This window comes from Alosa pseudoharengus, unplaced genomic scaffold (assembly GCF_046254945.1).
Source record: "Alosa pseudoharengus isolate Yale_2024_CS ecotype anadromous, Long Island Sound unplaced genomic scaffold, YU_APseudo_1.1 YU_APseudo_1.1_scf_15, whole genome shotgun sequence".
NCBI classification, from domain to species: Eukaryota; Metazoa; Chordata; class Actinopteri; order Clupeiformes; family Clupeidae; genus Alosa; species Alosa pseudoharengus.
This window is the reverse complement of record NW_027468620.1, coordinates 22,007,963-22,023,549: the sequence shown is the minus strand read 5'-3', so window position 1 is coordinate 22,023,549 and position 15,587 is coordinate 22,007,963. Positions and strand designations below refer to the sequence as shown.

The following is a 15,587-nucleotide window of genomic DNA, read 5'->3' as shown; positions in this document are numbered from 1 at the left end:
CCATCATTCTGTCCGTCCATCCATCTGTCCATCCATCATTTCCATCCCTTCATTCATCCATCCATCTATCCATCTATCCATCTATCCATATATCCATATCCATCCATCCATCAATCCAATCTTTCAAAGGCTCAGAAGACCCCGGCAAATTCATTCCCATTTACAGTAATTATGGTCAGAAATCGCAGTTGTGAGGTGGGGCCTACACGCCTGCCGGAGAGACAGCGAGCAGATAATGGTGTGGAACGACTTGCGCTTGACTGGGGCTGGAGAACAATTATGAATCATTCACAAGCAGGCCCGGCTTCAAGAGAGCACTGCCGCAATCTTTTCATCCACTCACTACGCAGCCTCGGCCTCCTCAAACACAACACACCGTACCTCCTTAACCCCCTCCTTCATAATTCACAACTTTTTTTTTACCTTCGAGTGGATGGGACAAGCAAGCCCAGATATTCAGTCTTTAGTCTCATTCCACCCCCATTCCCACACACACACACACACACACACACACACACACACACACACACACACACACACACACACACACACTTTAACATTTCATCTCCTCTGACAAAAGACTTACCATAGACTTAAGAGTGTTACAAAGCTGAGTCATGGCGGGTAATCGCAGAGAGACAAAAGCACAACCTGTTTCTGATCTATTTAATCCATCAATCAGCATAAGAGATCAAGGCAGGCCCAGGTCTAAGTGCAGGGTAGCCTTGATTGTGTGGAACCATCCGAGGTGACAGGAAAACATTAGGGGAAGTGGAGGAGGCTCCTTTAATGGAACCGGGCAAGGCAGTGCAGCACTTTTTAAATAACTCTAATGCCCGATAACAGTGTTTCTTTTTGAACACTCGCAGGAAAACTCACATTCTGTGCATGAGCATGCATGTCCAAAAATAAAGAGAAGAGGGGGAGGGAATGAACGAGTGAAAGGAAGAGAAGAAGGGAGAGGGCTGGAGAGACAGGTTGAGGATGGAGTGAATGATAAAAGAGAGAGAGAGAGAGAGAGAGAGAGAGAGATGGAAAGAGCAGATGGTAGCACCACACACTGTGCTGAACCACCCCTCTACTGCGCACCACACCAGTGACGAGACAAGAAACCCAGCAAGTGAAAGTGACTGAAGAGACAGCTTCTGTAATTACTTCCTTCTTCTTTTCTTTACTTTCTCACATCACAATCAGATGATCAGTGACAACACCCTCTCACACCTGAGCAGTGACGTGTGTGTGTTTCTGTCATTTCTTTCCCTCATCCCTTCTCTCTCTCTCTCTCTCTCTCTCTCTCTCTACCTCACTCTCTCTCTCTCTCTCTCTCTCTCTACCTCACTCTCTCTCTCTCTCTCTCTCTCTCTACCTCACTCTCTCTCTCTCTCTCTCTCTCTACCTCACTCTCTCTCTCTCTCTCACTCTCTCTCTCTCTCTCTCTACCTCACTCTCTCTCTCTCTCTCTCTCTCTCTCTACCTCACTCTCTCTCTCTCTCTCTCTCTCTCTTACTGTCTTTTGCTCCGTCTCACCTCCAAGCCATTTATCTTTATCTCTTTCACATAGAAATGCACATACTGCCACATTCTCTGTCTCATCTGAACCTCATCCATCTCTCTCCATCTCTCTCCATCTCTCTCTCTCTCTCTCTCTCTCTCTCTCTCTCTCTCTCTCTCTCTCTCTCTCTCTCTCTCTCCTTTCCTCTTTTTTCAAGTGAATGAGGGAACCAGTGGAGGAGAGTGTCCCAGCCCCTACATAGTCCTCAGCCTCCTGTTCCGACTCTAATAGGATTTACATAGCGGCTTATTTAACGCCTCCCGCTTCTCTACAGTCGGGCATGCAGGTGGTGGGTTGTAAATTATACACGCACCCCTTCAAGCTTCACACAAGGGGGAGGGGTTAGGGGGTAGTGTGTGTGTGGAGGGGGGTTAAAGGGGGGGTGGGGTGGCATCTCGCCATTCTTTCAGGCCACCCTCCTTTCCTCCTTTCTTCTTCAGTAGGCTACTCGTTTAGCTGTACCATCGTATCCTTTCTTCAATGTTTTGCACTGAAGACCCCTAAATCACTGCATCATTTTCCATCGCTGTGATTGCGACACAGAAGAAGCAGCCTGCACCCAAAAGAACAGTGAGATCGATCGGCAGGGGGGGAGAAGGTGACAGGCTTCCCCACTCGGGATGTGTTAGCAGATGTGTTTGGTCAGTGGGGAGGCGATGATCCATCTTCCCAGCACCAATCGCCTGTCACTGCCAGGACAGAGCTAAAACCACAAGGTATTGGAAGACATTGAGAGCTATTCTCTGGGGTTTTAAGTAGAATTACCAACATTGATCGCATTCAGCCCCCCCTATGATTACATCGACTGCATTTCCGAACATGTGATGGCCAAGAGGTAAACACGACAACTCCATCATCTCAGCGCACCTCAGCTATCAGGGCTTTTCAGCAGCGAAATCTGGCAGTTTGTGTAATTACTAATAATGAATAGTAGAGACTGGCAAAAAAGATATAGCAGAGTTTTAACAACAGATCCAGACAGTCAATTACTGCCAAAAGTGCTCTTTTACATCCATTTCTTAACTCAGCTCTACAACCAAGCACAGAGTCTGATTAGAGTGATAGGCCAGACGTCCTCCATTATTGTTTCTTCATTCGATGTCCTGCAGACAGGCCACAGCAAATACATAAAACATATGCAGTTTCACAACACTGTACTGCAGACAGAAACAGACGGAGGAGAGGCAGGGGAGACAAATGGAGTGTCTGACGCTCCTGCACTAATTAGTACGTCGGAGTCATCCTGCTAACATCGGTATCAAAACAGTTGTGCTGTTTCATTTGAAGCCAGAAGTGGCCTGGATAATTAAGGTTTGGGACAACCCGTCAGGCTTCTCGAGTAGGAACAAATATTTTCATATTTCATCAGTCATGTTTTTTTTTTTTTTCTTCTTCTTCTTGCTGACTTGGTCCAATGCCTGAGACGTGATAGTCTGCTTTATGATATACCAATTAAAAAGATTATTGAAAATCACTGCTTGGGGGTGACATTTAGTGTGGCTCCGATTACTCCTTTGAAGGCAGATCAGAGGTAAATCTTGTTAGCGTCTGTTAAATCGAATCTATCGCTGTGGAGCGGTGCCAAACGCGTGCGAGCCCTCCATGTTCAAAAACACCTCAGAGTCACACAGCCACAGCTAGGGTACATTCAAACAAACACCCAGCAAAGAGGAGCCAAGTGCTAAGCATTAAAAATGAGCTCTGAAAAAAGGGGGAAAGGGGGAACTCTGAATCAATATAACTGAAGGTATACACAAGGAGGAAAGGCCCGCAAAGGCTCAGGGAACAAAGCAAAGATAGAGAATGATAGACGGATGGAGGAAAGGGAAGGGAGGAGGGGTGAAATTCAATGACCTGAGCAATGGCAATTTCCTTGAATGATTTAGGAATGTCAACTACAGCCTCCATTCACGTGGCACACCAAGCAGTGGTGCCAGGAACCCCCAGGGTACCTCCTGCCAGGAGAGTGTGGAGGGCCCGGAACAAGCCCCGACATTCAGCAGCCACGGCCTTACTGCCCCCCCCCACCACCACCACCACCACCACCACCACCCCTGACCTGTCATGTGCACTCCCAGTCTCCCAGTGTCCCTCTCTCTCTCCACATGGCTATTTTTCTCATTCAGCCAATCATTTCCATCCTGACCAATACCCTGTCTACTTTTCCTGGCTGCCTCCTCTCGTTCCCTCTATCCAGCCAGACAGGCTCTTCCACTCGGCCTGTTCTATGACTTCTCCTCTCTCACACTCTCTCTTGCTCTTTAGTTTTCTCTCTCTCTCTTTCTCATTCTGTAGTCCTCCCTCTGCTCTCTCTCTCCCCCTCACTCTGTCATTTAAACAGGCTCAGTGGAGCACAATATGCCAGTTGTTCAGCGTTAAAGCAGAGATGACAAATGCATATTCTATGTAGTGTCTATCAACACTGAATGGACCGGAAGTCTTAATGCCACTGCACTGTGCCAGGCTTCCATTTGGTGCTAAGGATCTGAACTGCATTGTAATGCATGCTTTTTCCCCTATACAAACACACGCACATTCACACACACACACACACCACACACACGCAAACACACGCACACATGTGCTGTAGCCTACATAAACATTTCAATATTTGATAACTGTTGTGTATATTTGAATGTGTAGTTGCTTACACATTCCTGAAAGCAACTACAAGAATCAGCTAAATCCTTCCCTGACATGGAGACAAAGCTACAGGATGTTTTTTTTGCAAGCACAAAGAGTATAAGTGTATTTCCACACCCACAGCTTACAGAGAAAAAGGCTTTGGCTGAAACTGAACACACTAATGTGCCCTTTTCAAACGACCTTAGGATGGGGCAGGCCGAGTCCCTCATCCTAATCAGCACTGTGACGGGTGCCACATACTCACCAACTCACTCCACAAGCAACGCACGGCAGTCGACAATTCATATTCAATCAGTGGGTTAATACACGTGTGAATACTGGAACATCACTGATCAAATATGACACTGTGCACTTTACTCAATTCATCAAACAGTACGTTGTGCGCTGTGTTCAATATTCTGGTCAGGCAAAGTTGCAAAAGACACATATGGCATAAGCACCTTAAGGGGATAAAAGAAGGCAAACCTCTCAAAGCCTTTCCAAATGAAATGGAATTGGATCTAATTTAAACTAATGTGCTTGCACAAGTACAATGGCTACATTTTTCACACTGTGCAATGCTCGAAAAGAGTGACTGTTTATCTTTTTCCTTTAAGAATGTAAAATGGCTATTTTCAATTAGACTAAAAACACTCAGTCTCAGTCTCCATGCTCTGTGTCACACGGATCATCTCCATACTCATAACCATACATAGAGTATCTGTTTATTTTCTACACAACTGATATCCTTATTAAAAACATCAGCATTACTAATTGATATGTCGACATTATATCCAATATGTATATCCAAAGACCTAATTAAAGTTTAGTTATTTACGTAAACAACATAAGCTACCAATGAGAAAAAAATACCAATCGACAAAAGAAAAAAGAGCTACCAATGAAAAGAGTAATCATTGTTATATATACAGCATGTTTCTATATGTTAGAGCCTTTATCACTTATTTTTCTGATGAATAGCGTAATTACAAACTCCAGAGATAAGAAGCAATAAAGGCATACGAGTACACTGAAACAGGAACACACAACACCAGGTCAAGTGTGCAGATGGGAGAAGGAGGACATGGAGAGTATAATAACTGTATGATCATTGCCCTCACTTTCTTTCTTTTTATCTCTCTCTTTCTCTCTCTCTCTTTCTCTTTCTCTCTCTCTCTCTCTCTCTCTCTGTCTCTGGTGTGGGCTCCTTATTCACTGATCATTGCCCTCACTTTCTTTCTTTTTATCTCTCTCTTTCTCTCTCTCTCTCTCTCTCTCTCTCTCTCTCTCTCTCTTTCTCTCTGGTGTGTGCTCCTTATTCACTGATCATTGCAGTTCGCAATATTGGCCTGATCGATCCTTGCAGACTCAGTGCCAAAGTCGACCTGGGGCTCGATAATTCAGCTGTCTGGCTGCTGGAAATGGCTGGCCTTTCCATGACCACGTTCACTGGCCACTTTTCAAACACCATTATACGGACACAGGCCTTGCAGATAACCCATGGGTACTTGTGTGAATAATAACGGATAATTCAGATCTATTGGAAAATCCTATTGTTTCCTTCAACCGAGCTAAGCAAGTAACATGCAATTCCAGCCCGAGATTTTCCACTGGTCAATTACTTCTTTTGATGTCTTGCGCTTGAAACGCATCGGAAATCTTTGCTTCTGTCTCCATAAGAAATATTAGACCATGGATCTCTTAATCTCTCTACAGATACAGTATGCGAGAGGTGCTTTCCAGTCAATTGCATCCAGCTAGTCAAGCCTGAGGAAAAGGAGCAAAAGAGAAGGGTGTGTCCTCTTTATGGTTGCTCCTATCCAAGCTATGAGTACAAACTTCATCTTCATTTGCACTTAGAACATGTCCCATCTGCATTCACAAATAAATGTGAATGCTAAGGCAGCAGAGGGATAAGGCTAGGTAACTGCACGGCATGTTTGAACATGAGATGTTCGTAAAATACGTAAAATACCTCAACTTTAGCTGGTTCTCTGGGAAGTATGTTATATGTTGACATATCAATCAGTAATAATACTGATACGGTAGTTATGGCAGCTAAAGATAAACATCTTATATCTCCATTCACATATAGTCACTGACAGAGACCTTCCTACTGACCTCATAAGCTCTGCACATCTACAAACATTTAATAATTGTTTCCATAATTCAAAAATGTGGTTCCATCTCCACACCACACAATTAACACCCCCTGGTTTGAGTTGGGATTAGAAGTCAGCACATCCTCCATCCCTCCCCATCATGCTCCTGGGCCAGGTTCTCTGGCAGCTGGCTGGCGAGTACCCTTTCGCCCCCCTCCCTCGATTGCTCCGCTTCACATTTCACATGCTCCACACCCCTAAACACTCTGCCCGAGACATGTCTAGTTCATGAGGAGGGAGGGGGCGATGCCAGCTGGTGCAATTTTCTGACTTTTCAGACTTTTGCATCTGTGCTTGTATCCCCTTATGAGACTTTTTACATGCATGACAGGATTCTTGTGCTTGCCAACTAGATTATCTAAAGTAGTTTTTCCTAAGGTCAAAGCCGGCACATATGTTTTTGGGGTGTTACTGATTTCCCCATTGGTATAATACCCACTGCGTATTACATTAAAATAATTTATAACTGGTATTTTAGTTCTTTGACTTTTGATAGTGGCACCACACATTATGGCAGGAGATTGCTATCTAATCACACTGGTTCAACTTTACAAGGCAGTAGAGCTACCCTGATTCACTGTTCACTCAAGGCAGAACTTTCAACAGTTTTTAAGCTTGTTTTAACATGCCTGTTTCTAAAACCACCCACTTTCACTCTGCCACTTCTAACTCTAGCTCCATCAATATACTGACATAAAAACACAGAGAGAAAGACAATGAGAGGGAGGGGGTAGAGAGAGAGAAAGAGAGAGAGATAGACAGAGAGAAAGCGAGAAAGAGAGAGAGAGAGAGAGAGAGAGAGAGAGAGAGCGAGCATTCTTACACACATGCATTTATCATTGTGCTGCCTGAGATGTCTAGTCTTTCCCTACGATTCACCCACTTTGGCTTATCCTCAGTGATGCCCTCAGGTCATTGCCATTCTGAACTTGTCAGATCAGCTACCCACAATGCACTGTGGGAAATGTCAGGCTTCATTTGGTCTTAGTCCACCTTTAACTCCACAGGAGGAAAAATTGGCACATCTCTCAGGACCTCTGTTATGCTGCATCACTGTAACTGACTTGTGAGTGTCATCTAACTTGTGAGTGTCACAAAGCTTCTTGGCTGATTACTATGATTCACTAGATAAAAATATCCCAAAAATAAAAATGGTTAATCGAGTCCTCTTGGGTCAGTTTCACTTTGCTCCTGTGCTGACCAATACATGGATTTCTATGGAACGTCACGAAAACATGTGTGCGCAACCAAGAGGCAGAAAGCACCATAGAACAGCATAGAGCAATGCAAAAGAGCAAAAGAATAAAATGAGTTTTTGCGCTAAAAACTGCACCAATTCGAAATCACGATGGTTAGAGAATGTCTTCGCCAAAAATGACAAAATACGATGTTATATTAATAATCCAAATGAATGTCAAACTTTGAAATATAGTCTAAAATGAGATGTTATTATCATTGAGACAACAGGGGTATACAAAAAAATCCAATTGTAGCTTACAGCAGCCGACTATTTAGGTTAAGTTTATAACGTTGTGGACGGCCACCAAGCGTCTTCTGCCTCACGGCTGCGCGCGCATCTAGTTTTGTTGATAAACTGGAAACCCGTGTATAGAACTGGCCTTTCTACTCAGTGAGAGTGGACAACCGGGGTGCAGGCATCAATAGCTAGGTTCATTGTGGTGGGTGATAGATAACATAATGCTTCAGCAGCCCTCCTGTGGGTCCCCGCCTGGGCAGCTGAGGCATAGCTGCCATCTTCCTGTGCCTGTTCAACTGAAAATAACTCTAGAGGATCATCATGCTCCTGCTTTTGACCTTTAGATAGCTCTCAGCCACAGTCCAGGCCACAATTATCCCCAATGGACAGTTCATGACCCCCTTTTAGACTATTACACGTTAAATCTAGTGTATACTGGCCCAATAATAAAGACCTGTATCTTGGTGCATAGGGGCTTTATGGTGCAGTTCATATATGCACTTTAAATGGTTGAGTGGAGTTTAACTGGTGGTAGAGATTGGCTTGGGATTACTTGAGGTTCTTATATATTGTAGTTACTATTTGCCAGAGATTACCTGCAGTGCAAGATCACGGCAGAGAATTTTTCTTTTTTTTTGTGCACGGTCACTGTAAGTGCTGTATTGTGCCTCCTTACAGCACTGGGTTTCATTTCATAAGCTGCGGCAGGACTTTTAGAGGTCCATCCATCCATCCATAGCAGAGTTTTTTTTTGTCTTTTTCTTTGACCTTCTCCTTATCCGTCATCCGCTCATCCTAAAGCGAAACCATTGGTGGGCAAAAGTTGAAAGGCAGTGCTCCCATGACAGACGCCCGACTTCTTCCAGTCCCTCTTAACAGCTCGCTTTCATCCATCCTCCCTCGTTTTTTTATCCATCCCTGACATTTGCCACTGACTGCCATCCCTCTGCTTGGTCACGCGGTGCCTTGATTAAAATTGAATGGCCTGGTGACAATGAGCAGTGAGACTCAGAAACAGGAAGCCATTAATTCCTGGCACCGGCAGTGTTTTGATCTTTGTCTTTTTCTCCTTACCCCTCATTCCTGCATCGTCTAAGATCACTTAATCCTTCCCTTTTTTGCCCATCAAGTCCTATTCCTAGTGATTCAAACATCCATCATTGTGACTCTTGTGTCTCGAAGCCCTCTCTGTTAAAGATGCAGTCAGTGATTCTAGTGAAAGTTTGTCAATATGTGCTCAACTGCCAATGAAATGCAATGTTGATGGTTTAGAATTGGTTCAGGTTAGGTCTGACCCATAATCATTCTTATCAATGTACAGAGCCAGGACAGTAGAAATACTGGCGATTTCTGGGCACACACAGAGAGCAGACAGCTAGAGGGTGATGAGGAGCCTTGGGTTGGATTTGATGAAAACTCTATTGGATTAAAATCTCGAAACTAATCTCAAAAGAATATTCCCATTTGCTTCTTCCTCATTTTTTCTTCCCAAGTAGAGCTTCATATGCATAGTCTTTTCCCTTAAACCCCACGAACTCCTTAATGATTCATACAACACTTCAGGTATCATTGCCGTTATTGCTCCAGCTCATTAAGTGTGTGACCTTCTCCTCCCTGTTTGTAAATGTAGGCGGTAAGTGCTGGGACCTAACAGTGGGGTGTGTTCGAACAAAAGAGCAAGGCGAAAGGGCACCAAGACGGGGCTGTCACTCAAGCCCTCTTGCACCCGAGGAGGCTAATCGATCTCGGAGTCAAAGCATGCCAGCTTAAGCAACAGAGGGCTCTGTATGCTGAGAATGGCAAATCAATCCAAGAGCTACTGCACCACAGGCCCCGGAGACAGAGTCCTGAGGGGGGTTCCAGCGGTCAGAACTGTGCTTATCTCATTGGAAGTCCTCTAAATTATCGCTTACGCTAGAAAAAGGAAAAAGAACAATGTCTGTGGCTAGCTTATTTGCGCTGTACCAATGTGATTGACATTTGGATCACCAGGGTGCTTGAGGATTCACTCTTGATTAGCGGCAGCATCTGCTGTGCCCCGTTTCGCCATGTGAACTTTCGCTGGCCGGTTTTGTGCCTGGCCAGCATCCTGCCTTCCACAATCATCTGCTGTCATTTCTGCCAACTTTGCATTTGTGAGGAACTGGCTTAGTGGAGTAAAAGGCCTCTCTCCAGATTCTTTGAAGCCTCAAGTGATCCTTTGGCTAATTTAGCACAGGATTTGCAATCCACAGGTCAGTGTGTGTGTGTGTGTGTGTGTGTGTGTGTGTGTGTGTGTGTGTGTGTGTGTGTATGTGTGTGTGTGTGTGTGTGTGTGTGTGTTTGGACATAATCCTATGTCCTTCCTAGACGTTCAACGGCATTTAGTGCAGGAATGAAGTCCACAACCTAAAAGTTTTAATAAATTAATTTATAGTTCAGAAATGTGTGTGGGTCATCTCTGTCCTTGGAATAATCCAGAATAATCAGATACTTAATTCTAATTCTACTTAATTCTAATCTACATACAGTAGAGCCTAGGCAGTGTGATGGTGGAAAGAAAACGGCCATCTTTCACAACCCTTGATGCCAGAGGGCTATGGATAAAAGAGAGAATCAAATATATCTTTAGATAGATAGATAGATAGATAGATAGATAGATACAGTAGATAGATAGATAGATAGATAGATAGATACTTCATTGATCCCCAAGGGGAAATTCAAGAATTATCTTTCAAACCCTTCACCTTTATAATAGATTGTTTTAGCAACTCATTTTGTTCCCTGAGCTCCACTTACAGTACAAGTTCCGTGTGGTTGCTTGCAGCTGTGATCTGGATACAGGTATGACCCAAATGGAAATCACTAAAGCATCAAAACACTATGGATACAGGTATGACCCAAATGGAAATCACTAAAGCAGCGGTTCCCAAACTTTCCCCCCTGCGTACCACCGCCTACATTCCGACTCGGCTCGCGTAACCCCACCATCCGACACATAAACACATAAAAACGTAACGCATTCTATAACCCCCCGCCCGTTGACAATATTTGTCCGTTTCCCGGTTTTAGGTGCGTGCATTTGGTCAGTTAAAAAGTTATGAAAAGTAGCCTGCATAGTAGCCTAACTACATCCACATACAATATCTTATAATAGGCCTACAACAACGCCTGACAAGGATGTATTCGTTTGGACAACATTAGGCTATACAGCCTAGAAAGGCTAAACTTAGGCTACCTTTAGTTTGTTAAATGTAAAGCCTAGCTTAATGTTACCTTTCTTGCCCATCTGAAATAACTCCTAGCTTTGCTCCTTCCCTCCTTTCTGTTTTTGTTGTTTTCAAAAACCTGTTATATCCGCGAAACTTTCCCCCCACGGACCATCCAACGCATTCAAAAGTAACGCATTCTATTAGCTATTCCAGGCGTCATGTTTAATAAGCTGCCCTTTTTTTAATGAACACATACAGAGTTTATAAATGATATCCTTTACTTTCATTTTTCCATATCATTATGACCTGATTCGAAATTATGTATTTATTCATGAATTAATTACAAAAGATTTAAATTTTTCATTTTACACCTGTCCGCCATAGCCCTTTGCATCTTGCGTACCCCCTAGAAGCAGCTCGCGTACCACCGGGGGTACGCGTACCACAGTTTGGGAATCCCTGCACTAAAGCATCAAAACATATGGTCTGGATACAGGTATGACCCAAATGGAAATCACTAAAGCATCAAAACACTATGATCTGGATACAGGTATGACCCAAATGGAAATCACTAAAGCATCAAAACACTATGGTCTGGATACAGGTAAACACTATGATCTGGATTCAGGTATGACCCAAATGGAAATCACTAAAGCATCAAAACACTATGGTCTGGATACAGGTAAACACTATGATCTGGATACAGGTATGACCCAAATTGAAATCAGTAAAGCATCAAAACACTATGGTGTTTTTCGCTAAATAAAGAGACTACCAGTATTCTCTGTCAAAAAGAATTTGTGGTATACTATTGCATTTCCTTTCAAATGAAAGATGACTGCACTGTTTCTGAAAGACAGAAGAAATTGAACCCAAAAAACATTATGGTAAAGGATGAATCCAGAAAGCAATTTTCTCTGCAGAACATCTCGGGATATCCATATTCATGGTAAGACATGCTCTGGTGATGTCAGCCATTCTCTTCCATATTAACTACCAGTAATCAGTCCCAAATAGTTAATATTCTACACACAGACTCAATACTTCCACCTAGCTTTGCATCACAGACCACAGACCATGCATGGAGAAGAAGTGTGCAGGTGTGCTTTCCTACATTCACCTCTTTAACATACACCCACGCACACAAGTTACTTTTTTTCTCCTTTTCACTCAACAGGCAAAATCAACATGCTTTGCCCATCAATGAATACAGAAAAATGCCTTCATTGCGCAGAAAATTAATATTACCACTTAATTTCCCAAATAAAAATGAGGTAGGCCTACAGTATTTTACAACTGCAAACAGAAGTTCTTTACACTCCTACACCAAAATGACAGGGTGTAGATACATGCAATAAAATGATCAATAGGGTAATTATTTGCCAAAGCCTACTCACCTTCTTGTACCGCCTGGAAGGGGTTGTTTGGATCAATCAGTTTAATCGAATGGGTGATCCTCTCGCTCTGTAAAATGTCGTCATTCAAACTCAGGTCTGAAATGGCGAGTTGAAAAATCTCATTATCCCGTATCGCGTTGTGCTCGAATATGGCACCTGTTGAAGAAAGAAAGGGCGCACGGTTACAACGTTCATTAGGTGAGTTCACTGATTAATAGAATTAACTCCATTCATGTTTTTTTTAATATATATTTTGTTCAAAAACACGTTTGGGAGAGATAGCTCATAATGGTTTACCATTACCTTACCATTGACATAAGCATCGGCTGTTTAAGTTTTAGGCCTACATGGTGATGGTAGACTCTAATCTCTGTACTATTCTAAATTGCCGATGTGAGTTATTTTGACATGGACTATAAATTGTCCTTATCTTGAACACTGGCGCGTGGTCTTTATATACCAGTCGTTTAACATTTAGATCTGGCCAAGTCGAGTAATTGATAAGTCGTGGGATTTCTGGTAACAGATAAATACGACATTTAAAAATGAGGACTTTTATATTCTACAAAGTAATCCCCATGGTCTCAATGTGCATCAATCAGTGTCACTAACGCCGGCAACCAATTCCCTATTTAAACCTTCGTTATGAAATTCAAATATCTACACAGGCAGGCAAATCGCCAACCAGTCTTCTCTCTGCATTATTGGTTAGCCAGATACTGCACAACTAGTAAATAAATCCAAACGCTAAGGATTAAATCAATGTCACTGGTTTGTGCACAGCATATGCCTTATAAAAAAGACCTTCGAATAATTACGTTGTGATATTGGGGTGTGGGGGTCATGGCTTCCCCAATGAAACAAAGCAATGTTTCCAGTCAATTCACACAGTAAAAGAGTGTCTAGCATCCCACCTCCTCTCGTCAAAGTATCAAAAGTAGTAACATATACGCAGCATAGGCCTACGTGCCAGAGGAATCAGTGCACTTGCTGTAACCCACCATATCTCACCTCTACAGGTACTAGAGTGCGCGCGCGGGCTCGTTGATGTCTATGAATAAACATTTGTTGAGTTATGTACAAATGCCGCTAATCTCATGGCATGCTGACATTTTAGTCGCTTTGTTTGACACTGATATCCCCTAAAAGACCTACATGTGTATGAGTAGGCCTACAATACACAGCACTAAAACAAAAACAATCACAAAAGAGTCCTTGATTGTAAAAAAAACAACATTATACTGGATTGGGCTGATTCGCCCGAATACTACTGCCTATGTTATCTCTAAATAAGTGTGCTGTAATGTAAAAACAGAGCTCTCGTCGTCTCTTATCCTTTCATCAGACGTGACAGGAATGAAAAAATGGAACTGTTGCCGTGTCAAGTTTCTTAGAACGAGTCATTTTGAGGACCATGGATAAACTATGATTAGCTGCTAAAATCGACAGCTTTTGGCTATTTCTAAGAGGGTATATTTCATGATGTATTACACTGCCTTTGTAGCCCTAGCCTACATGTACCCAATGCTCACTAAATATGGAAACAATTGGGCTAACTGTTAAGATGATTCAACAATTTCATCTAGAATTAGTTTTATCTAGATAATGCTGTCATACAAGAGCTCCATCATCTGCAACGATATCAAGCGCTCAAACTCATCCTCACTGCAACAGTAGCCTGTCCCCGTCCGTGCGATCCCCTTCATTGCTGTTATGATGCCGTCTAGATTTGTGATTCACAAATTACTAAATGCTTGTATGTGAATATGTGTTGTTAGGTAGCGGTTCACTGCCTGTTAAGACACCACAAGGTAAGGGTAGCCCACATGGTATAATCTTGTTAGACAATTATGAAGACTTAGGCATGTATACGTATGCGCGGACAGACAAAACACCAACACGAAGTCATGCATATGAGGTAAATTCATATTTCTATCACGTTCTGCTGAAAGTTCAAGCTTAAGGCCGGGAGGGGCCGACTCTCGGTTTAACCCTCGATCATGCATGCGGCGTTTTCAATTCTGTTTTCGGTTGAGACTTAACTTAGTTGGACTGACTTTAAACTGAGGCTCGGTCACTGACTGACAGGTTATCTGAAAAGTTTCAGTTAATATAATTGTAAGCGTTTAGTTTACAGAAACGAATCTGATGGTGGATCTGGCAGATCGGGTTACATATTTCGCAAACTGTATCACTGACGTGCATTTGCTAGGTCTGTGTGCTCTTGTAGTCTCCAATGGTTTAGCTACCCGCGCCCATCCGGTGTCTTACCGATGTGGATGATGGAATCAGCCCGCGCTGAATGGCATTGCAGTATCCACAGAAAAAGGCAGATCACAATCAACTCCATGATCTTCGTCTTCCCTCTAAATAGCTCATTCACGCGCCTAAGCTTCCACGGAAATCCAAACAGGTTCAAAACGCGGAATATACGAGGAGGCAGATTTGCAAAGAAAAGGCAGAGTGTTCAGCAACCACAATCACCGGTACAGACCACAGAAAAAAACCGTCAGATGTATTCTCAAGAGGGAAAAAGAGTTGCAGAGAGGAGGGAAAGGGTGGAAAGAGAGCAAGGGAAAGGTGGGGAGAGCGTTGCGTTGTTAATCAGAGACAGCAAGTAAGAGTCCGCACGCTCCTTCTGCGCTCTCCACAGCGCTCTAACAGCATCTGAGATACAGCAAACTGCAGAGGAGTGAGCCACCCTCCCCCTCCCCGCACTCTCTCTCTCTCCCTCTCTCTATCCTTCACGTACACACAGTCGCACAAACACACACAAGGATCGGACGCTCGCAATTTCGCTCGTTTTCTTACACCACGTGATTGCAGAGACAGTGGAGAATGGTCTGGTGGAGCCGCCGAGAAAGGAGAGGTTGAAACGGAAAGACAGACGAATGGTACGTTGACTGAAGAAACCGAGAGGTACCTGACATCCGTGAGAGTCTTAGACAAGCCGGCAAAGTTTGATCAGGAGTGGGAAACTATATACAACGGCTAGTAAATATCTATTTTTTGTATCTCATAATAAGGATGTTATTCGGGTTCTCAACCTGTCCGTAGCCTACACTTAAACTAACTTGCCGCGACTGCTGTTATCGCGGAGGCTTTCGGAGGACGGAACATCTGCCAGGACAGGTTCAAGTGGAACTGGAGAAATGACTGGAAGCGGGTGTCAAGAAGGAAAAT

At 43.4% G+C, this 15,587-nt stretch overlaps 1 protein-coding gene across 3 annotated transcripts in view; it reads right to left on the bottom strand.

Moving 5' to 3' along the window:
- Window positions 1-14,754, bottom strand: part of grid1a (glutamate receptor, ionotropic, delta 1a) — a 247,144-nt gene extending 232,390 nt beyond the window's left edge. For all 3 annotated transcript variants that reach the window (XM_076285087.1, XM_076285086.1, XM_076285085.1), the window contains exons 1-2: window positions 14,676-14,754; window positions 12,405-12,560 (exon numbers count right to left, since the gene is read on the bottom strand). In XM_076285087.1, coding sequence (XP_076141202.1) covers window positions 12,405-12,560; window positions 14,676-14,754 — 235 coding nt within the window. The remainder of the gene's footprint in view (window positions 1-12,404; window positions 12,561-14,675) is intronic.
- Window positions 14,755-15,587: the final 833 nt, after the last annotated feature.